The sequence below is a fragment of the Rhinolophus ferrumequinum genome (assembly GCF_004115265.2).
Source record: "Rhinolophus ferrumequinum isolate MPI-CBG mRhiFer1 chromosome 15 unlocalized genomic scaffold, mRhiFer1_v1.p scaffold_54_arrow_ctg1_1, whole genome shotgun sequence".
Lineage (NCBI taxonomy): Eukaryota > Metazoa > Chordata > Mammalia > Chiroptera > Rhinolophidae > Rhinolophus > Rhinolophus ferrumequinum.
In genome coordinates this window covers 12,835,639-12,853,618 of record NW_022680357.1, presented here as the reverse complement: position 1 = coordinate 12,853,618, position 17,980 = coordinate 12,835,639, and the positions used below count along the sequence as shown (strand labels likewise).

Below are 17,980 nucleotides of genomic sequence, written 5' to 3'. Positions count from 1 at the left end.
GGTTCTGGTTGGAGTAGCTACTTTTAAAAACGTGTGAGGTTGAGGAGACTGGGGGACACCCAGTTAGGGTGAACCCCAAGATTGATATCAGTTAGGTCAGCGATAACCGGTTGAATTATAGTGTATTTGAACAAAGATGGAGAGTTGTATGTACTGCATACCACCCAGAAATGGTCTGGGTTCTGAGGCGTCAGAGCGTGGTTTCAAATCCATGCTCTGCTTCCTTTGTCATTTCAGGCATGCCATTTCCCCTCTCTGTCCCTAACTGCCACCTCTGTAAAATGGGGATAATAAGAGTTCCTAGCTCTTAGACTTATAGCTGCATGAGGGTACGTATATAAAGTGTGTGGTGCAGGGCCTGGCGTCTAGCAACATTGATGACGTTTGCTGCTATTCTGTCATCCTCTCTCCGACTGTATTCTGTTCCCTGGTACTGTGTGCAGGGGCGTCGGGAGAAGGTTTTGGTCATGGCGCCTTTCATTTGGTCTCCCTACTGTAGCTTCTGTATCTTGAGTGAATGTGACACCTGGGCCAACTTTCCAAGTTGCTTAGCAGACATGATGTAAGTAAAGAACGTAAGAGTACTTGTTTAAACAGCTCTGCAGACCTTTTCTAGTGCTTAAAGGAGTCCTGTAACAAAACCACTGTAACCTCACTCTTTGTCTAGAGAACTTCATGTAGACAGCTTGTTTGTCACTCTGCTTGGCGTGACGTGGACTCCAGCCAGCTGTGGTGAAAAAACAACAACGCTCTCAAAGGCCTGTACTTGAGCCTCTGATGGGAAACCCTTTCAGTTCTTATCTGTCAACCTGGATAAAAGCCCTTCCTCACCATCAATCAAACCGGCTTTGTACAGGACAGCGCCAGCCTTGATATCCGTCGGGTTTTGGGTGGTTTTGAGTCTCCTGTCTGGGCAGCACAGGAGTGAGTACCCTGGAGTTACCACCTGCAGGGCCATCCTTGGAGGTTTCCCTCCTGGAATGATCTGTCACACAATCATAGCCAAGAGGGGAATTCAAAAAGGGACTGAGTGTCCCTGGGTTTTTTTGGTCCTATTATACAATGTGGGTTTAGTTTTAATAACTTGTCATACAAATTAGTGGAAGTGATAGCCAGGTGTCAGATGAGGTTTCTTTCTGAACGTCAGTCTCTATCAGAAATGGAAGATAAGCTGTGTGTGGAAGGAGAGGTGAAGGAATGGTCGTTAGGTGACTTGGGAAATCTTCAGGATTATGTTTTGACACCTGAAATTGTCGGTGACATATGGTTTTCATCTGTCCTGAAGTTGGTCTTCTCTGGGCTCCATGGTGCCGTTTTATTGTGATGTAGCCCAGCTGTCACTCATTTCAGCCATCGCTAAGTGTGTGGGTGTGTCGGCATTTTCAAATGCTTTGGTTTTTACCTTGATCTTGGAGCAAACGTGCTGTAGCCGATTATAAAGATGCTGCAGGTTGACGGTATCCAGTATCTGGAAAGCTTTCCAAGGCCCTGTATTACCCAAAGAGAACAGTTACCTACAGAAGAGTCTCAGTCCTTCAGGGACACTGGGATCCTGGAATGCCCAGCTGTGTCCTGCCTTTCCAGAAGGTCCTGCAGCACTTCCTGCATGGGTCTGGCCCACGGCCTGGCAAGAGCAGGGCCTCACCTCAACCAACATCTCATTAGCTTTGACCTTCCCCAACCTGTTTTCTTTGCTTGGAATGTTCTTTCCGTGTCCCTTCTCTTCCATGAACATCCCTAAAGCTCCCAGCTCGGTCCCTTTCTGTGTTCCCTCCATCCTCTTCTCTCCCATGAGTCATGTCCACATTGTCTCTCCCTGAGGTCAGAATCTTGGCTGGTAACATAACATTACAAATGTTTTTGCCCCTAGAAAGCATCGTCTACCTACTGGTCCGTTGCGTTTGCTCTCTGGGTCTCTAAATGTCAGATAATGAAATCTTCCTGTATTTAGCAGTGATCTTTTGTTTTTCTGTGGTTGATATGGTGCCCATTTTCATAATGAGGTATTTATGTGAAGTTAGGGTCGTCAGTCCTGTTTTCTCATTACTATGTTATTTCATCGAAGCAAGGAGGAAACTAGAATGCTGTTCTCCTGAAAACTATTGTAACTGTGCGCTTTTGGGTTGAAAATTAAATGCTATCTTACTAAAAGAATAGTGAAATCTAAAGAGATCATTTTGTGTGGTCTATAAAAATGCATCATATAAATAGTTGCTTTTGAAACTTGGCTCAACTGAAGGATTATTTGGATCTTTCAGAAGTGGTGGTGGTGGTACAGTGGTTATCATCAAAGCACGTCAGGCTTCGCGCATGTATCAGTCCCCAGGGAACTAGTATTTATCATGACTTTCGTTTACTGTCTTCTTCCTTAAGACTGTGGAAGAAGGAACATGATTTTGGTGTAAATCTTGTCAAGGTCAATTTCAGCTAGTGCCTGTTTCTAGTCTATATACCAGGGTCCTGGACCTGGGGCAGGGTGGGGCCTCCTTCCATATCCTCCCCGCCACACCCCACCGGTTACTGTGGCAATCCTGACCCTGAGGTCGCTCTTTTCTCTGCATAGCAAGAATCATAATACATCAAAATGTTTTTTATTTGAGACACAAAAATGCAAAATTGCTGAGATATCAAACATTTTCCGATCAGCTACAATACTGCCACTATGTACAAAAGATCTGATAAATGTGCACACATATAAAAATACAGTATGCATTACCTATGTACAGTACATGTGCAAAATGTATGGCCTTCAAACATGATATGGAATTGATCTCAGGGGTACAAACAGCAAATACAAAGGCATCATGGTTTTTCTTTTAAAAAACAACATAAAGGCAATACCTGAATGGACCCCCGATTGCCATAATATTTTGTTTCTTAAATGAGCGCTGGACTAAGCAGGGCTCTGTAGACTGGTATCTTTCTCCTTTTTTTCATAAAGTGAGATGCTAAGACGTAATGTGACAATGAAAATAAGAAGAGAAACACCTATCACGTTGCATTTCTATTGCAAGCAGGAAAAGAAGAAAACTAATTTGTACGTAGAAAGGAAAAACCTTTGTATTACTACTAAATATGTACTATACCTAAACCAACAAAACAAATCTATACTATTTTACATGAAAACAATAGTGAAATATCTACATCTTTGTGAAAATTATAACCTTAAGTGGGTAATACCTTTTGGGACTGATTTTTGAGATCTCATTAGTCTCAAATGTTAAATAAAAAGTGCCTCCTCCTTTTGGCAAATACTTGGCAATGCCTTTGGTTCCTTGAAAGCAAGTTTGCATTCCTGTTGGTTACTTGAGGTGAAGTACGTTAGGTCGATACTAAACCCTTCCCTAAATGCTTCTTCCTCCTACCAGATCAGCAGGTTTTCTTACAGCACAATGTCGAGAGGTAATCGTTAGGAGTCTCAGTGAGTCCATGACCTCAGTTAAAGCTTTGTCTTAGTGTTGGCACAAAGCTCTGTGAAACACCACCGCTGGGTCTCATCGCCAATGACAGATTTTATCTGATTCCAGACAGCACCTTGGAGATCTGAGATTGCCATCCTGTGGTCACCAAGTTGTGACATTTTTCAGCAGTGAGTCACAGAGCAATGTGTTCGTGCGGAGGGTAAGAGCGCTTTTGTAAACATGTGCAGCTTTTTGAATTACAGGCCTCCAACCACAGATTTCTGGTAGAAACCCTCCCTTTGCAATGATGCATTTCGTCAAATACTGAAAGAAAGGGTGAACGGGGAAAACATGTATGTAGACCTGCTTATTGCCATGCGGACAATCACTTCACAAATAAAAACGTAGCCTGGGAAGGTCACTGAGCAAGACACAGAGAGTCTGAAAAGAGTTCCTACATCGGAATTGTTATCTTCCAGTTTTGACCGAAGCCACTTAACAGACGAGTGAAGTGCAGTTAGGGAGCTCTCCAGGTACAGCCGTGCTTCTTGACAAAGCTGACCTTCCAGTTCATGTTGGTTTGATGATTTGGGTGAATTTTGTGGCCTCAGGGCAGTGGACAGTCTGTTTGGTATTCTGCTTCCTTGCCTGTAGGCAGGATTCGTGTTTGGGATGGATGGCAAAAAGAGAGGGTTAGCTGGGAACGCGGTGCAATGGGCCTGTGCTGCTGGACACCCAGTGGCCGTTCTCCCCAAGTTCCCTACAACGCCCGCGCGCCCTGCGTGACAGCAGCGTGGGCGAGGCTCGCCCCAGGCGGCCCCTGGGACCCCGTGCGCTGTGGACCGAACACAGCACTTCCCTACGGCCACGTCTGTCTGCAGACAGTGGAAGGACTGTCCGTCACGTGTGGGGACAGCTGTTTTGTCAGCTGGTGTGGCTGGTTTCAGCCCGGGAGTTCTGAAGGACTCTGAGGGGAGCTGTGCGGCCTGGAATGCTGGGGGGCGGAGAGGGGAGGAGGCGCGAGTCACCTTTGCTGAGTGGGGAGCGCGCGCCTGCTCCAGCGGCTGCCCGCTGGCGGCACAGCTCGCGGCGCTGTCTCACTGCCGTGACCGCCGTCAGCGGGCGGCAGCGCGAGGCAGCGCCACACTGGCCTTGCCACTGGCCTTAAGCTGCACTTACAAAAGTGTCAGTTACAAGGGTCACAGGACCGTGCAGTTTTCTAAAAGGAAATTTAAATAGATCTCTTTAGTATTATAAAAATATTCATATAAAACAAACACGACTAGTATCTGAGCAAGAAACACCATGAACTCAGAATACATCTATGTACAAATATGTGGCAAATACTCTACAGTAGATTGCACATTTCAGGAAAAACCCTAGAACATGAACGAGTAACACTGTCCAAGGGTTTCCAGTACATGCACTGCTGAAATGTACAAGGCGACCACATACCCCTCCACTTGCAAGGGCTCTGGAGAAGCTTTGGTGTAACTTGCTGTTCACCTCACCCCAGCGACATGACCTGAGGCCTACAGACACGAGAAAGGTAAGCTTGACTTCCTGCTTCAGGAACATTTGGGGAGGTAAGACTGGATGTGACACGGTATGTTTCTAGGAGTTACTCGTTTTCTTGGCAATAGGATATTCTGCAAGATGACATACAACCACCTCTAAGCTACACACATGCAACCAGCTGTTCCAACTGGGTTTAATGGCCGTGGGACTCACCTCGAACACTCAGAACAGTCCTGTTTAGTAAACACTCACCCTTCCCACTGAGTACGCTGAGTGAGGTCAGAGGGGCCCTGGTTGGTGTGTCATTTGGTCACGTCACTTGCTGCGTGTGGTCTGTGTCCTCACTCGCACCGGGAACGTGTGCTGGGGCCCCGGCGAGCAGCACAGGGACCAGGCTCAGTGCTCCAGCCAGGACGGGCGGGCCCAGCGGAATGGTGCGAGTGGTGGCCGGGAGGCTCCGTCACTAGAGACGCCGTGCCTGCCTTTCGAAGGAAACGCTGGTACGTGAAGTGTGCACCTCAGCAACATGGTGAGGAGAGGGCAGGCTCAGGAGATGGCATTCTGTGCCCTGCAGGGAGTGTGTTTGGAGAGCAGCCTTCTGGGCAGATTTCAAACCCTATTTTAAAAAGCACTAATGGGAGCTGAGGGCTATAAAACGATCTATGTACACAACTCGGAAAGATGGAGACAGACAGGTATTCAACAGGAGTGAGCAGCACTGGCTGTTCAGTCGCCGCCTACAATCCCACTGAGCCTTGGTGCTAAGAAGCCATTTCCATCTGAGCATCTGAATGACGAAGATGCTCAGAGTCTAACTGTGGACCAGATAAGCGCCGGCCAAAACCCCACCGCTAAGACCTTCCTCGGTCAGTAACCTGCCTGGACACAGGCCCTTCTTTCCGAGAGGAACTGACTCCAGGTGCGCGGCCCGCCCAGGAGGCGTAACTCTTGCTCGGCTTGGTCAGATGGTGGCGTTCTGGTCAGCGGTTACTGGATCACCAATTTCTAAACACTTCAGCTACCGTGTGTCCCCGAAAATAAGACCCAACCGGAAAATCAGCCCTAGCATGAATTTTCAGGATGCCGTCCCCTGAACAGAAGCCCCAAAGCGTATCTTGGAGCAAGAATTAACATAAGACCCGGTCGTATTTTCGGGGACACGGAGCTCACCACAGAGCACACTGAGCACAACCGCCTCTGCCTTGAAACGTTCACCGGCGTTTTGTTACCAGGGCTGCAGTTTCTGGGCGACTGAATTCTGGGAAAACGGACTTTTCTTACATGTAGTGAAATTTACAAACTGCAATACAAATTTGAAATCAGATCAGCACTTAGGCAAAAACAAGCCCAGAAATGATTCACAAATTCTTTCCAAATACCAGGTCAGGTTGTCTTTGCACATCACTGTGAGGTCACCACTTACTGACCCAGAGAAAGCAGCCTGACCCGAGTGCTTACACAGGTGAGGTGGAGAGCACAACAATATTTAGTAAGAACCTCCACACTTTGTGGTAGATACAAAGAGTTTTTTTTTTTTTTCAGTTATATATACATTTTGTCATATACTTAAATGACTACTTTGAAATTATTTTGGAAATTCTGTGATAGTTGGCATTTTAGAAAATTCTTAAACTACTCAACAAATTATGTGGTAACTTTTGGTCTATATAAAAAATAACTAATAAAACCTCCAGTTTTTCAAAATCTAGTGAGAGCTCGGGCATGACATCCAGTTACAAGCCTGTCAAATGGTGACCAGGATAAGCGATGGCGAAGGGGACAGCCAGAGCTGGGGCCCGAGGCCACCCTGGTGACAGTCCAGCCTGGGACTGGGCCTGGGACGCTCTCCCTCGCCCTCGCTTTGCCACTCTCCAGCTCAGAAAGGTGTTTTACGCTAAAGCCTTTTCTTGGTTCTTTGAGATGGGTCTGGTTACCTGAAAGCTAGTCAGTGATTCTTTAAATACAGAAATACACGTGGCTCAAGTACTCTAGAAAAATGCGCGTTATTGAGAGAAATAGGGCCACTGGGGATACCCAATTCCTTACCCCAACACAGGCTGTACAAATCCCAACTTCAGAGTGGACATACAAATGTCTTCTTTACACATTAAATCAATCTGATCAACCCAGAGGGTTGCGGATAGAATTTTCAGTGTTATCAATAGACCTGGACTTTTTACAGTGGATTGTTTATGACAGTATTTTGTAGACATTGTCTGCTTATGGTGAAAGAGCTTCCATTTAAATTTAAATTTGGAAATCTAAAGTAAGATTCCCAAAATCATAAAATAAACTGCAACACAAAACAATTACACTGGTTTCTGAATGGAAGCAAAAGTCATCAGCTGGAAGCTGGCGCCGACCAGCGGGGCTCTGGCTGTGCACCGGGCCGGGCTCAGGCCCTTTCTGGGAACTGCATGTGCCCTAAAAACCGGCGTGCTGCTTTGAGTGGAGCCGTCTGCCTTTCAGTTAGAGCCCGAAAGTGACCCCAGAGGTTTGAATGTAGTTGATTACCAGAGAACCCTCGTGTCCTTATCCTGTGCACGTGACTCTTCTGTATGTTTTTATCTAAGATACTTTCCATTTGTTATTGGAGTCTGGAGAAACAGATGAGTCTTCCTGGACGGAGGTTTTTCAGAAGGCCCGGAGCCGTGCCAGGTTGCAGACACTCACTGCTGGAGCCAGTGAAATGGTCTCCAACTTGGTTTCCAGGCTGTGACCATCCGTTCTTTCTGTGACAATGTATTTTAATTGCAACAGTGGATCTGTCTCTAAACTGACCTTCTAGAATCACATTCATCCTCTTAAACCTCATGAACTGGGAGACGAGAAGCCTGTGATGTTAGTCCCATGGCAGCGGTAGGTCTTGGGGATCTAGAAAGTCAGCAGAGAACATGCTGGGCGCAGTGGCGCTGAGAGGAGTGAGGCCCGACGACGAGGTGGGCATCGTGATGTCTAACCACTCCATGTTGTCCAAGTTTGAGTCGGAAAGGTCAAGTGACAGACAGGGAGTACTCGCAGCAAACTGGGCCTCGGATGTCTCCATGGGTGAGTGCGAATGGTCCAGCACGCTCGAGTGACTCAGCAGATCGTTCTGCAGGTCCTGCATCAGAGAGAAGGGCTCTCTGTCTTCACTGCTGCTTTGTAGTGGAGCAATTTCATTGGCTGAAGGTAAAGTTCCATCCAAGAAAGCTTCCAGTTGGTTCTCTAAGCTGACAGATAAGCTGCTCATAGGCTCTAAGGATATGGGTGGTGCCATTTGCACCTGAGGTGGTGGCCGGGACACCACGGTGCTGACGGGCATTGTGGTGATGCTGGCTGTCACTGGTCTCATTTTGGAAATAGGAGAAGGCTCTTCCTTTATGGGGAGGGAAATCTCTGTGCAAAACAACGCAAGTAGTTAGTAAGCAAAGATTTACTATTTACAATTCTTACTAATTACTAAGACAATTATTTTGCTATTTTGCGGTGACTTATACACAGTCCATCTTAGAGGTAGGCATCTTAGACACTGTCTTTGGTCCTTGATAACCGCTTGGATGACAGATCATTTTAGTTAAACAGATAAACGTTTGTTTCTAACATTCTGATATGCGTTCAATTCTTTTTAGTAAGAGGAAGCAACAGAAGCAGTTATAGACGACTTGGTCCTTGGGCCCTATTCTCAGCCATTTTGGGCTTCAGACGGGGCCCCTGACCCCACTCTGTCTCGCGGATGTGCCTCCACAGACACACAGCGCTCCCAGGTGAGCGTGGAGATGCACCCCAAGAGGGTGCAGCCTGAGGCACACCCCTCACACCGTGAGAAGCCTTTGTTGTTGCTGCTGAACTGTGTGCCCTTCTAGCCATCTTACGTCACTACAAAGTGCAGCTAACACATGGCTCTTCTGACCTTGTTTTGCTCCCTTTTTTGGTCTTGTTTTCTAAATCGATATAAAATCTTGAGGATGGTAAATGTCTTAATAAGCACTAATTATGTGTTATTTCTTGTCAGATTCAGCAAATTAATGGACCATCTGCTATAGATAGCAGTGTTCACTTAGTTACATATTTGAATGAAGTATCTTTTTTACTTTTGTGGGTCTGATTTGGTTTTATTACATGCAGATACACTAGGAAAAATGGAGGTAATGACAGCTCTTACAACTCAATGGTTGGGATGCGTAAATAAGTGAGAAAAACCTGAAGATTTGCTTCCTCTATATGAAATGTCCACTCTGTGTACTGTGTGTGGTTTTAGGACAGTTTGTTCTTTCTATTCTCTGTAGTCATCTCTGGAATTGTTTTGAAAGCTGAAAGTGCAATCTAAGTAACTAGTCTTATATTCAACTATTTAAATATGTTCTCATCATTACTGGTATTAGTTTACAATAAGATGAAGTAACGTACTCATTGGATACTTTGCCATAAAAAATCATTCCTTTTAGAAAATAACTCACTTGTGTGATAATTTTGTCACATCTTAATTTCCAAGTTTAGGCAGTAAAAATTATTTTTTTAATCACTAAAAAGTCTATTTTCACATTTGGTAAAAAGCATTTTTTAAAATCTTAAATTCAGAGCATGGAATGTCTATTTCTCTGAATTTAAATTTTTTTGCAAGGTCAATATAGTTCTTAGCAAAAAAAAAAAAAAACTGTTTGCACATGCAGTCCAATATCAAACATTACAACAAGGTCATTAACCTCAAAATCAAATAGTACCTGGTACGAGTGGAGAGATTTTATGACTATTAAAAAATCAGAATAAAACCCTTTTCATTAGGGAAATTTAAGAATAAATATTCCAAAATAGCATTTGCATTTTTGAAATACTGATTTTATACTTATTTTTCAAGATATGTAAGCTGAGGCAGAGAGCTCCTTGATGGTGTGTGTATGTGTGGTTAGGTCCCTTATCCCTTTTAACAAAGTTATTAGAATCCAAGCTAGGTAACTTGGTTGTGACAAAATGACCTCATGAATTGGGATGTTTTTATCCCATCCCCAGTGAAGGATACAACGTACAGAACAAATTTGAGGTTTCTCAGTGTGGCGTTTAAATCGGGTTCTACTTTGCTATTTTGAGATGGTTTTTTTTTTTTCCAGCGGTGTATATGTATGGATAAATCTAACACTGTCTAACTTTTTTAACCTGAAACAATGGCTTTTCCTCCACATATAAGTTGTTCTAATGGCCTAACTTGAACAGATTTTTAAACAGTAACTGCAGTTAGAGTTAGAACGCGTGAGCTCTTGAGGAAAGCTCTCGTGCTGAGAAGAGGGGCGTGGTGTGGCTGACCGGACCCACCTCCACTCTTGATGAGAATGTCAAAGAGGTCGTCCATCTGCTGGCTGTGGGCGCTGGAAACCTACGACAAAGCAGAATCGAGATTAGCTCGCTTTCACACAAACTTGGAAGCGTCAGGCACCTGGCAGCACTAAGGGACCTTACAGAATGTCTAGTTCTAAGCATTTGGTAACTTTGAGGTCCCCCTGAGAAGTTAAACCATTTATTCAAAGTATCACAGCTGGTTAATTGACAGCAAGAATGGGGCTAGTACCCAGCTCAGCTGACTTGTACACTGATTGCATTTTGAGAGGTTTCTGTACTTTATTTTAAAAATGTCTTTATTTATTTGCGTTTAGGTAAAAATACAAAGTGTACGGATAAGTGAGCATGCTGTTTCTTCAGCTTTATTGAGAGGAACCTTACATACAGTAAACTGCACTTTTATGAAGTAGACAATTTGACGAGTTCTGACGTACGCATTCACCCATAGGACTGTCAGCAAAATCAAGATAACGAATGTATCCACTGCTCTTAGGTTCCTCAGGCTCCTTTGTAATAATGCTTCCCTCATCCCAGATTAGTTTACATTTTCTAGAGTTTTATATAAATGGATTCATATAGTACGTACTCATTTCTAGGGGGAAGGGATAGCTTCTTTCACTGAATATAATTTTGAGATTTATCCATGTTGTACAGTAGATCTTAGAAATAGTTCACTCCTTTCTATTGCTGAGAAGATTTTCTTTGTAAGGAAATACCAGTTTGTTTGGGTTGTTTCTAGTTTTCGGCTATTACAGATAAAGTTGCTGTGAGAATTTGTGTACAAGTCTTTGTACAGACATATGGTTTCTTTTCCATAAATACAGAAATGACTGTTTACAAATAATTTATCATTCAATTACACTTGACATACAATATTATATTAATTTCAGGTGTACAACATAGTGGTTAGACATTTCTATCCCTGATCTGCTATCATGCACAGTTATTACAATATTACTGACTATATTGCCTCTGCTGTATTTTATATTCCTGTGACTCTTTTATAACTGGCAATTTGTACTTCTTAATCTCTCCCTCTTTTTCACCCAGCCTCCTGCAACCCAAACCCCTGGCACCCATCAGTTTGTTCTCTGTATCTGTGAGTTTTGTTTGTTCGTTTGTTTTAGATTCTACATATAAATGAAACCATATGGTATTTATCTTTGTCTGTCTTATTTCACTTAGCATAATACCTTCTAGTCCCATCCATGTTGTCACAAATAGCAAAATTTCATTCTTTTTATTGCTGAGTAATAGTCCATTGTATCTGTATGCCACATCTTCTTTATCTAATTGTCTACTGATGGACACTTAGGTTGCTTCCATATCTTGTCTATTGTGAATAGTGCTGCAGTGAACACAGGGTGCATATATCTTTTCAAATTAGTGTTTTAGATTTCTTCAGATAAATACCCACGAGTGGAATTGCTGGGTCATAAGGTAGTTTTATTTTTAATTTTTTGAGGACCCTCCATACTGCTTTCCATAGCGGCTGCACCAATTTGAAATCCCACCAACAGTGCACGTGAGCTCCCTTTTCTCCACATCCTAGCCAGCACTTGTTGATTTATTAATGACGGTCATTCTGACTGCTGTGAAGTGATATCTCATTGTGGTTTTAATTTGCATTTTTCTGATGATTAGTGATGTTGAGCATTTTCCATATGTCTATTGGTCATCTGTATGTCCTCTTTGGAGAGATGTTTGTTCAGGTCCTCTGCCCATTTGTTAATTAGATTGTTTGGTTTTTTGGTGATAAGTTTATGAATTCCTTATATATTGGATATTAACCCCTTATTGGATGTATCATTGGCGAATATCTTCTCCCATTCAGTAGGTTGTCTTTGCATTTTGTTGGTTTCCTTTGCTGTGCAAAACTTTTTAGTTTGGTATAGTCCCATTTGTTTTTTCTTTTCCCTTGCCCGAGGAGACATCTAAAAAAATATTACTAAGAGCAGTGTCAGCGAGTTTACTGTCTATGTTTTCTTCTAGGAGTTCTATGGTTTTAAGTTTTCCATTTAAGTCTTTAATCCATTTTTTTTTTACATATAGTGTAAGAAAGTGATCTAGCTCCATTTTTTTGCATGTATCCAGTTTTCTAAACATCATTTATTGAAGAGACTACTTCCCCCCATTGTATAGTCTTGCTTTCTTTGTCATAGATTGACCACACAGGCGTGGGTTTATTTCTGGACTCTTGAGTCTGATAATCAGTGGCTAAGTGTGGGACTGCATCATATACATGTTCCCTCAGTTATTCTCTGCCCAGTGATTCTAGAACATTCATTATATGCATGCCAGGTGTGTCTGTTACTGAGGAATCTTGTCAGTTGAGGCACATAATCACTTAGCCAAAGCTAACTGAATTTTAGATATGCAGAAAGAAATAAAACTCAAATCACCAGGGGGAAAAATAATCAAAACTGTCAATTTTTTTAAAAAGGAGGTAAAAAAGCAAAATGAAATTGATTTATATCCAAAGCCCAAAGTGTGGCATCTGGATTTGTTAAGAAGGATAAAAATCAGACAGACATGGAAAGAAGACATCACCTCACTCTCTAACCACACTACAGGTAATGCCTCTGTCTTTCATTATGTGGTGAACGTCGTTATCTAGACTCAGCTTTTCAGAGGCCCAGGGAGAGAAACTGCACCCAGCCTTCTGGACGGCATCTTTAGAGAGAGGTGTTGCAAAGCTTGGGGGAAGGTCCAAAACACTGAGATAAACCTGTTCTTGCCTTAGTCAGGATCTTACCAGAAATGCCTGAAAGCTCCTGAGGAAAGTGATTCCTTTCAGCTCCTGACATGCAAGGAGCTTGGATGGCTCACAAAAGATTCTGATAAGCATCTGGCCATCCTGGTTCAGGTCCAGGCCAGACTTTACTTCCTGAGGTGCGTCCATCCATGCTCATTATACTGTCAACAAGTGTGGATGAAAGGCACGTAATAAAATGTCTTGGCACCTATTGTCCATCCTTAACAGAGAAGTGAGGGAGTTCCTTTCTGTGGACAAATGTGGACTGTACATTTGGTCCATCCATCAAACAAGCCAGAAATCTAAAGAGATCCCCGTTCTTCCTCTTTCTGAAAGGAAAAATGAGCCCAGATTTGTAGGCTAGGCACCCATCCCCGAGCAGAGAGGCTTGTGCCAAGCAGATCTGAAAGGTACTCTCTCTCTTACAGTGTCTGGAGGAAAAGGCCTCCCAGGACTGAGTCAGGGTTTCAGCTGCTCTCACCTGTGGACGGTCCCGTCTCGCCTCATTAGCCATTAAATCACAGCCACAAATTCCTTCCCTGAGGTCCTAAAATTACCCGTCCATCGGGAGACAATGGCATTATGTTGTCAGTGCCCATAACAGAACGCTAAGCAGAGATTGGGGGTTCCCCTAGGAACACGGGATGGGGAAAGCGGATGGCCGCGGATGGCCTCTTGCCTGCAAATTCAGGAATCAAGCACCACATCTAAGGGCCACTGCCTCCCAGAAAGGAAATGGAGTTCCTTTCTTCCCTTTTCCTTCAGACATGATTCATATTTAACATTTGTGATCTCCTGTGTTTGAATTTTTATAAGCTGCTTGGTGTTGGCAGAAGTGTTAATCCTTTTAAAAGAAAGCTTCAGCTCTCTTCTTTCCAGCAGCCTGAGTGAGTAGTAATCAAACATCTGAGCAGAGCCACTGCCGTGTTCTTATTCCACAATGGCTTCTCCCCTGATTTTGACCTCCAGGGTGTTCAGTGCATTCCAGGAGAGGAAGGGAAAGGAGGTGGGTGAAGAATGGCAGAGAGGTGGAGGAGAAAAAGGTGGGGAGACTGAGTTTTTGGTGTATTTCCACTGAGGAAAGAGGCGAGAAGATGGTGAACAAAGGGCCTCTAAGACAGACTGTCATCTACATCTGGGAGGAGCTGTGGGTCCAGAAATAAATCAGACGTCATCAGTATCTTGTAGGAAGTCACCGTCTAATGGAAAGAAAACATGCAAAGCACTGATCTGAACTCGCTTCTGTAATAAGTACTTTGAGATGCCAGAGGAAGGCTCGAGCTTCGCCGGGAGGGTCTCGGGGTAAACCTGCCGAGACAATACCTGGAACAGATGTTAAGTTGGCCACGTGAGGCGGGGGAGGAAGACTACCAAGAACAAAGAGAGGTGGGAAACCAGTACAGGGGTATTGGTCGAGGTGTAAAGACTTGGGTGAAGGGAAGGTGGGGTGCTGCAGTCAGCCAACTGAACTAGACCTGAATGTTGTTTCACCAAAACGATCAGCTCTGTGGAGAGGACTGTACCTAGCCCATTCAATAAACATTTAAAAAATTATGTTTTAGTTTCCCAAATATATTTTTAAAAATTCTAAGGACATAAAAATGGACTAATATATATAGCAGAATGTTAATACAAGGACTTTGGGACCACTGGTGATTGTTTTTCTATTGCACTTTCCTGGGATTTCCAAATTTTCTAAATGAATAACACATTTTTATAATTAGAAAACAAGTTACGCACACAGAAATGTTAAGTGACACATTAGTGACAAGCTCTTCAGGAGCGTGCTAGCACTTCCCTTGAAGGAAAAGCTGACAGCAGACTGTTTCAAAACTTTAGACATACCAACATCTCTCTGAATCTATGAGAATTTAGGAGACCTGGTCAGTGCTTAGATTTGTCTTCATTTTCCATGACTAGCAAGGTGTCAGTTTCACGTAGGGGGGAGGAGTTTATGTAGGAGAAAAAGAAGGACCTGTGTAACAATCACCTCTAACCTAAATGAGCCAGCCCCAGGCCCCATAGAAAAACTTAAAAGGTGAACCCGGAATTTGAGTAATTGCAGGTTAGAGCTGCTGAAATCGGTTTGGAAGTCAGAGTGTTCATAGTAAAGGATATTTTCATTTTAAATTGCATTTAAAATGAAAAGAAGGCTCCTGTGAAACTTATTTTTCTACTGAGGCAAGTCAGAAAAGGGATTCAATCCAATGCAGGAACCCGAGGCCAGGCCCTCACTTACCTCTGGGAGGGAGGACTGGGCACTGCGCGTCTGCTTGATGGCCTCCTCGTAGCGGGGAGGGTCTTTTGTCTTGGGGATGGGGCTCCCAAACAGAGAGTGCTGGACAACAAACTGCTGGGGTGGAGGGGGCGAACTGGGCTGTGACAAACAGAGGAGCACAAGTCAGTTGTGGGCAGTAAGCTTCCTCGTGGCCTGGCCGGGCTCAGCCCTACCGTTCCTTACGCGGTGGCCAAACCATGGAATTCCTAAGCCACCCAGCCTTCCGACCTAAGCTCTATGCGGCTGACAGCACAGGTGGGCATCTTCACTGTAACGCCGGCCGAGCCGCCCCAACAGCGATCATCGGGGTATTTCCGGCTACTTCCCCCATGAATGCGGAACCTCAGTGGCCCCAAGCCTGACGCTGCGGGCCTTGCACCGGGCCACCCAGGGAGCGTGTCACTGCCGACCCCACAGGACGACCTACCTTGCTGGGAGGCTTCAGCCCATTCTGCAGGGCTGGCAGGGGCCCGCTTCTGGACTGGAGAGCGCTGCTGGGGGCCTTGTTAGTGAAGGGCTGGGGGCCCGCTGGGGCGGGTGGTCGCTGATACGGGACAACAGGAGCGGCCACCGAATTTGCAAACACCTGCAGTGGAGAAATGCCTTCCCCTCAGTATGTTCTTTGGCTTTTCCTACTAAAGGAAACCACATTTCAAACAGGTTGGCAAACGATTTCTACAAAGGGCCGGAGAGTATATAGTTTAGGGTCTGCGGGCTGTGTGGTCTCTGGTGATTGCTCACGTCTCCCGCTGCAGGTAAAGGCAGCCGGACAGTAAAACACACACACACACACACACACGAGTGGGCTGGTTTTCCCTAGAACTGGATCTACCTAGCAGGCGGCCCACAGCCACGTTTGCCCCCGGATCTTCCATCAGTGGTCCCTTTACTCAGTGGCCGGCTTTGATGGCAGTGGGACAGTGCTTTGTGGGAAAGCAGCATTTGCTCAGTGGAATTTTCCTTGTGACAGCTGAGTTGGTACCATTCCTCACTAGGGTGATCTCGTCTCCTCTCCTGGCTTTAGTTAATGTTCACGATTAATCTGGTAATCCCCAAGCCCACCTCTCTTCCAGCCTTGCTCCCAACTGCCCGGCCACACTTACATTTACAAACATAAATTTGGGACATTGCACATCGAATATATTCCAAACTAAATTTCCTCCTTTCTTCTCTCCACCCCCAGCCTTAGAGGGAAAGTAAATCCTGGTTGTGCGATTTAAACTTTAGGAATTGGAGCCATCAGTCCAGCCTGCCTTCTGCCCCCACTGCTTCCACTTCTTAGAAAAGCCTCTTCAGTCAGGCCTGTTCTCTGCTGTCCTGATCCAGGCCCTTACCACCTCTCCCTGGAATCTGCCTGCACCTGCCTGCCTCCACCGCGGTGAGCCTTGGCACACACACCTGCTGGAGCCCCCACGCTCACTGGCTCCTCTGTCTTTGCGGTAAAATCCCCATCTTTGGCTGGTGTGCAAACTTCCTTACTACCCGGCCCCCTTTCCAATCCTACCCAAAAGGCTACACATACTGTGGCCACACTCAGTTTTCTAGTTTCTTGAAAATCTCTCCAAATCCTTAAAAGGCCCCATTTACAGTCTGCCGCCTTCCAAGAAGCCATCTTCTGCTCTGTCAGGCAGAGGGGAGCACCTCATCCTGTGGAACTACAAAGTGTTTTGTTTAGGCCTCAGCAAGAGCCAGAAGTTTTAAGGTCTTTTACAAAATATGGCCATGATATTTAACTGTATTTCACAGAACTGGTTTGCTTATAAAAATACTTACTATACTTTATGCCACTAGTATCCTGAAAGTGAAAATTTTATCCCCTATATTTTTACTATAAATATACATAAATATTTCTTAAGCATGAACGTATAAATGTGTCTGCTTATATCACTGCGAACAGTACAACTGTGGGTGATGAGTTCTGTAAGTATACTCTTTGCAAAGGTGAATTTCCTTGTATTTGGTAAAAAAAATTCTTCCTTTAAATTGGAAGTAATAATTCCTAATTCTAGTATTTGGAGACTTAATGAATAAGCCCTTATTATCCTGTCTATAAATTGTTTCTCTTCCCTAAAACAAAACTGTCTTAACGTTTGAACGTTCACTAAGCTTATCACTACACTAAAACGTTACTTTGAGCCCAAATGAAGTAAAATGCAAGAACTCCTTGCTCCCTGCATCTCTCAGAGGAGGGTCCAAGAGAGCGTGGGTGCTGGTGTGACCACTGATGGCCGAGAAGTCGTTTCTGTCTGCCCCTCAAGTTGTCATAGCAGACAGCTCACACCACCCTGGGGGTATCTACAAGTGCACCTAATATCCAGGTTCTTTTATGCTGAAGATGAAAACTCGGGGACTAACTGTTCTCAAGGTTTAAAATAGTAAGACCTATTTTTGAGGCCTTAAGATTTTTCTGGCAAGGAGATGTACACACAACGCCACCTGCTGGATAAGTGGGAATTTTGGTAACTTTGGGGGCTATTTAAACATCCGAACTTTCGGGTGGGAACTTGGGTGGAGGACACTTAGCCAGAGATCACCACCATCACTGTATAGATGAGGAAACTGACACTCAGAGAAAGAAAGTGAACTGTGTGTAAGGCCCAACATATAAGACCCAACAGGTAGGCAGTGGTGACCCAGGACGACAGCCAGACCTAGACCTTCCGGCTCTTAACCTGTGAGATGGCAGACTCTGAAAATACGAAGATCTTACTCCAG

The 17,980-nt window shown here is 44.5% G+C and overlaps 1 protein-coding gene and 1 long non-coding RNA gene across 7 annotated transcripts in view; one reads left to right on the top strand and one right to left on the bottom strand.

Moving 5' to 3' along the window:
* LOC117019848 (uncharacterized) overlaps positions 1-17,980 on the top strand; it is a 57,420-nt gene that overhangs the window by 11,799 nt on the left and 27,641 nt on the right. The gene's annotated exons all lie outside the window — the stretch shown is intronic.
* MRTFB (myocardin related transcription factor B) overlaps positions 6,068-17,980 on the bottom strand; it is a 168,302-nt gene continuing 156,389 nt past the window's right edge. For all 6 annotated transcript variants that reach the window (XM_033102063.1, XM_033102062.1, XM_033102064.1 and 3 more), the window contains 4 exons: positions 15,693-15,851; positions 15,227-15,364; positions 10,209-10,269; positions 6,068-8,297 (listed from right to left, as the gene is read on the bottom strand). In XM_033102063.1, the coding sequence (XP_032957954.1) occupies positions 7,762-8,297; positions 10,209-10,269; positions 15,227-15,364; positions 15,693-15,851 (894 nt within the window). In that variant the 3' untranslated portion in view covers positions 6,068-7,761. The remainder of the gene's footprint in view (positions 8,298-10,208; positions 10,270-15,226; positions 15,365-15,692; positions 15,852-17,980) is intronic.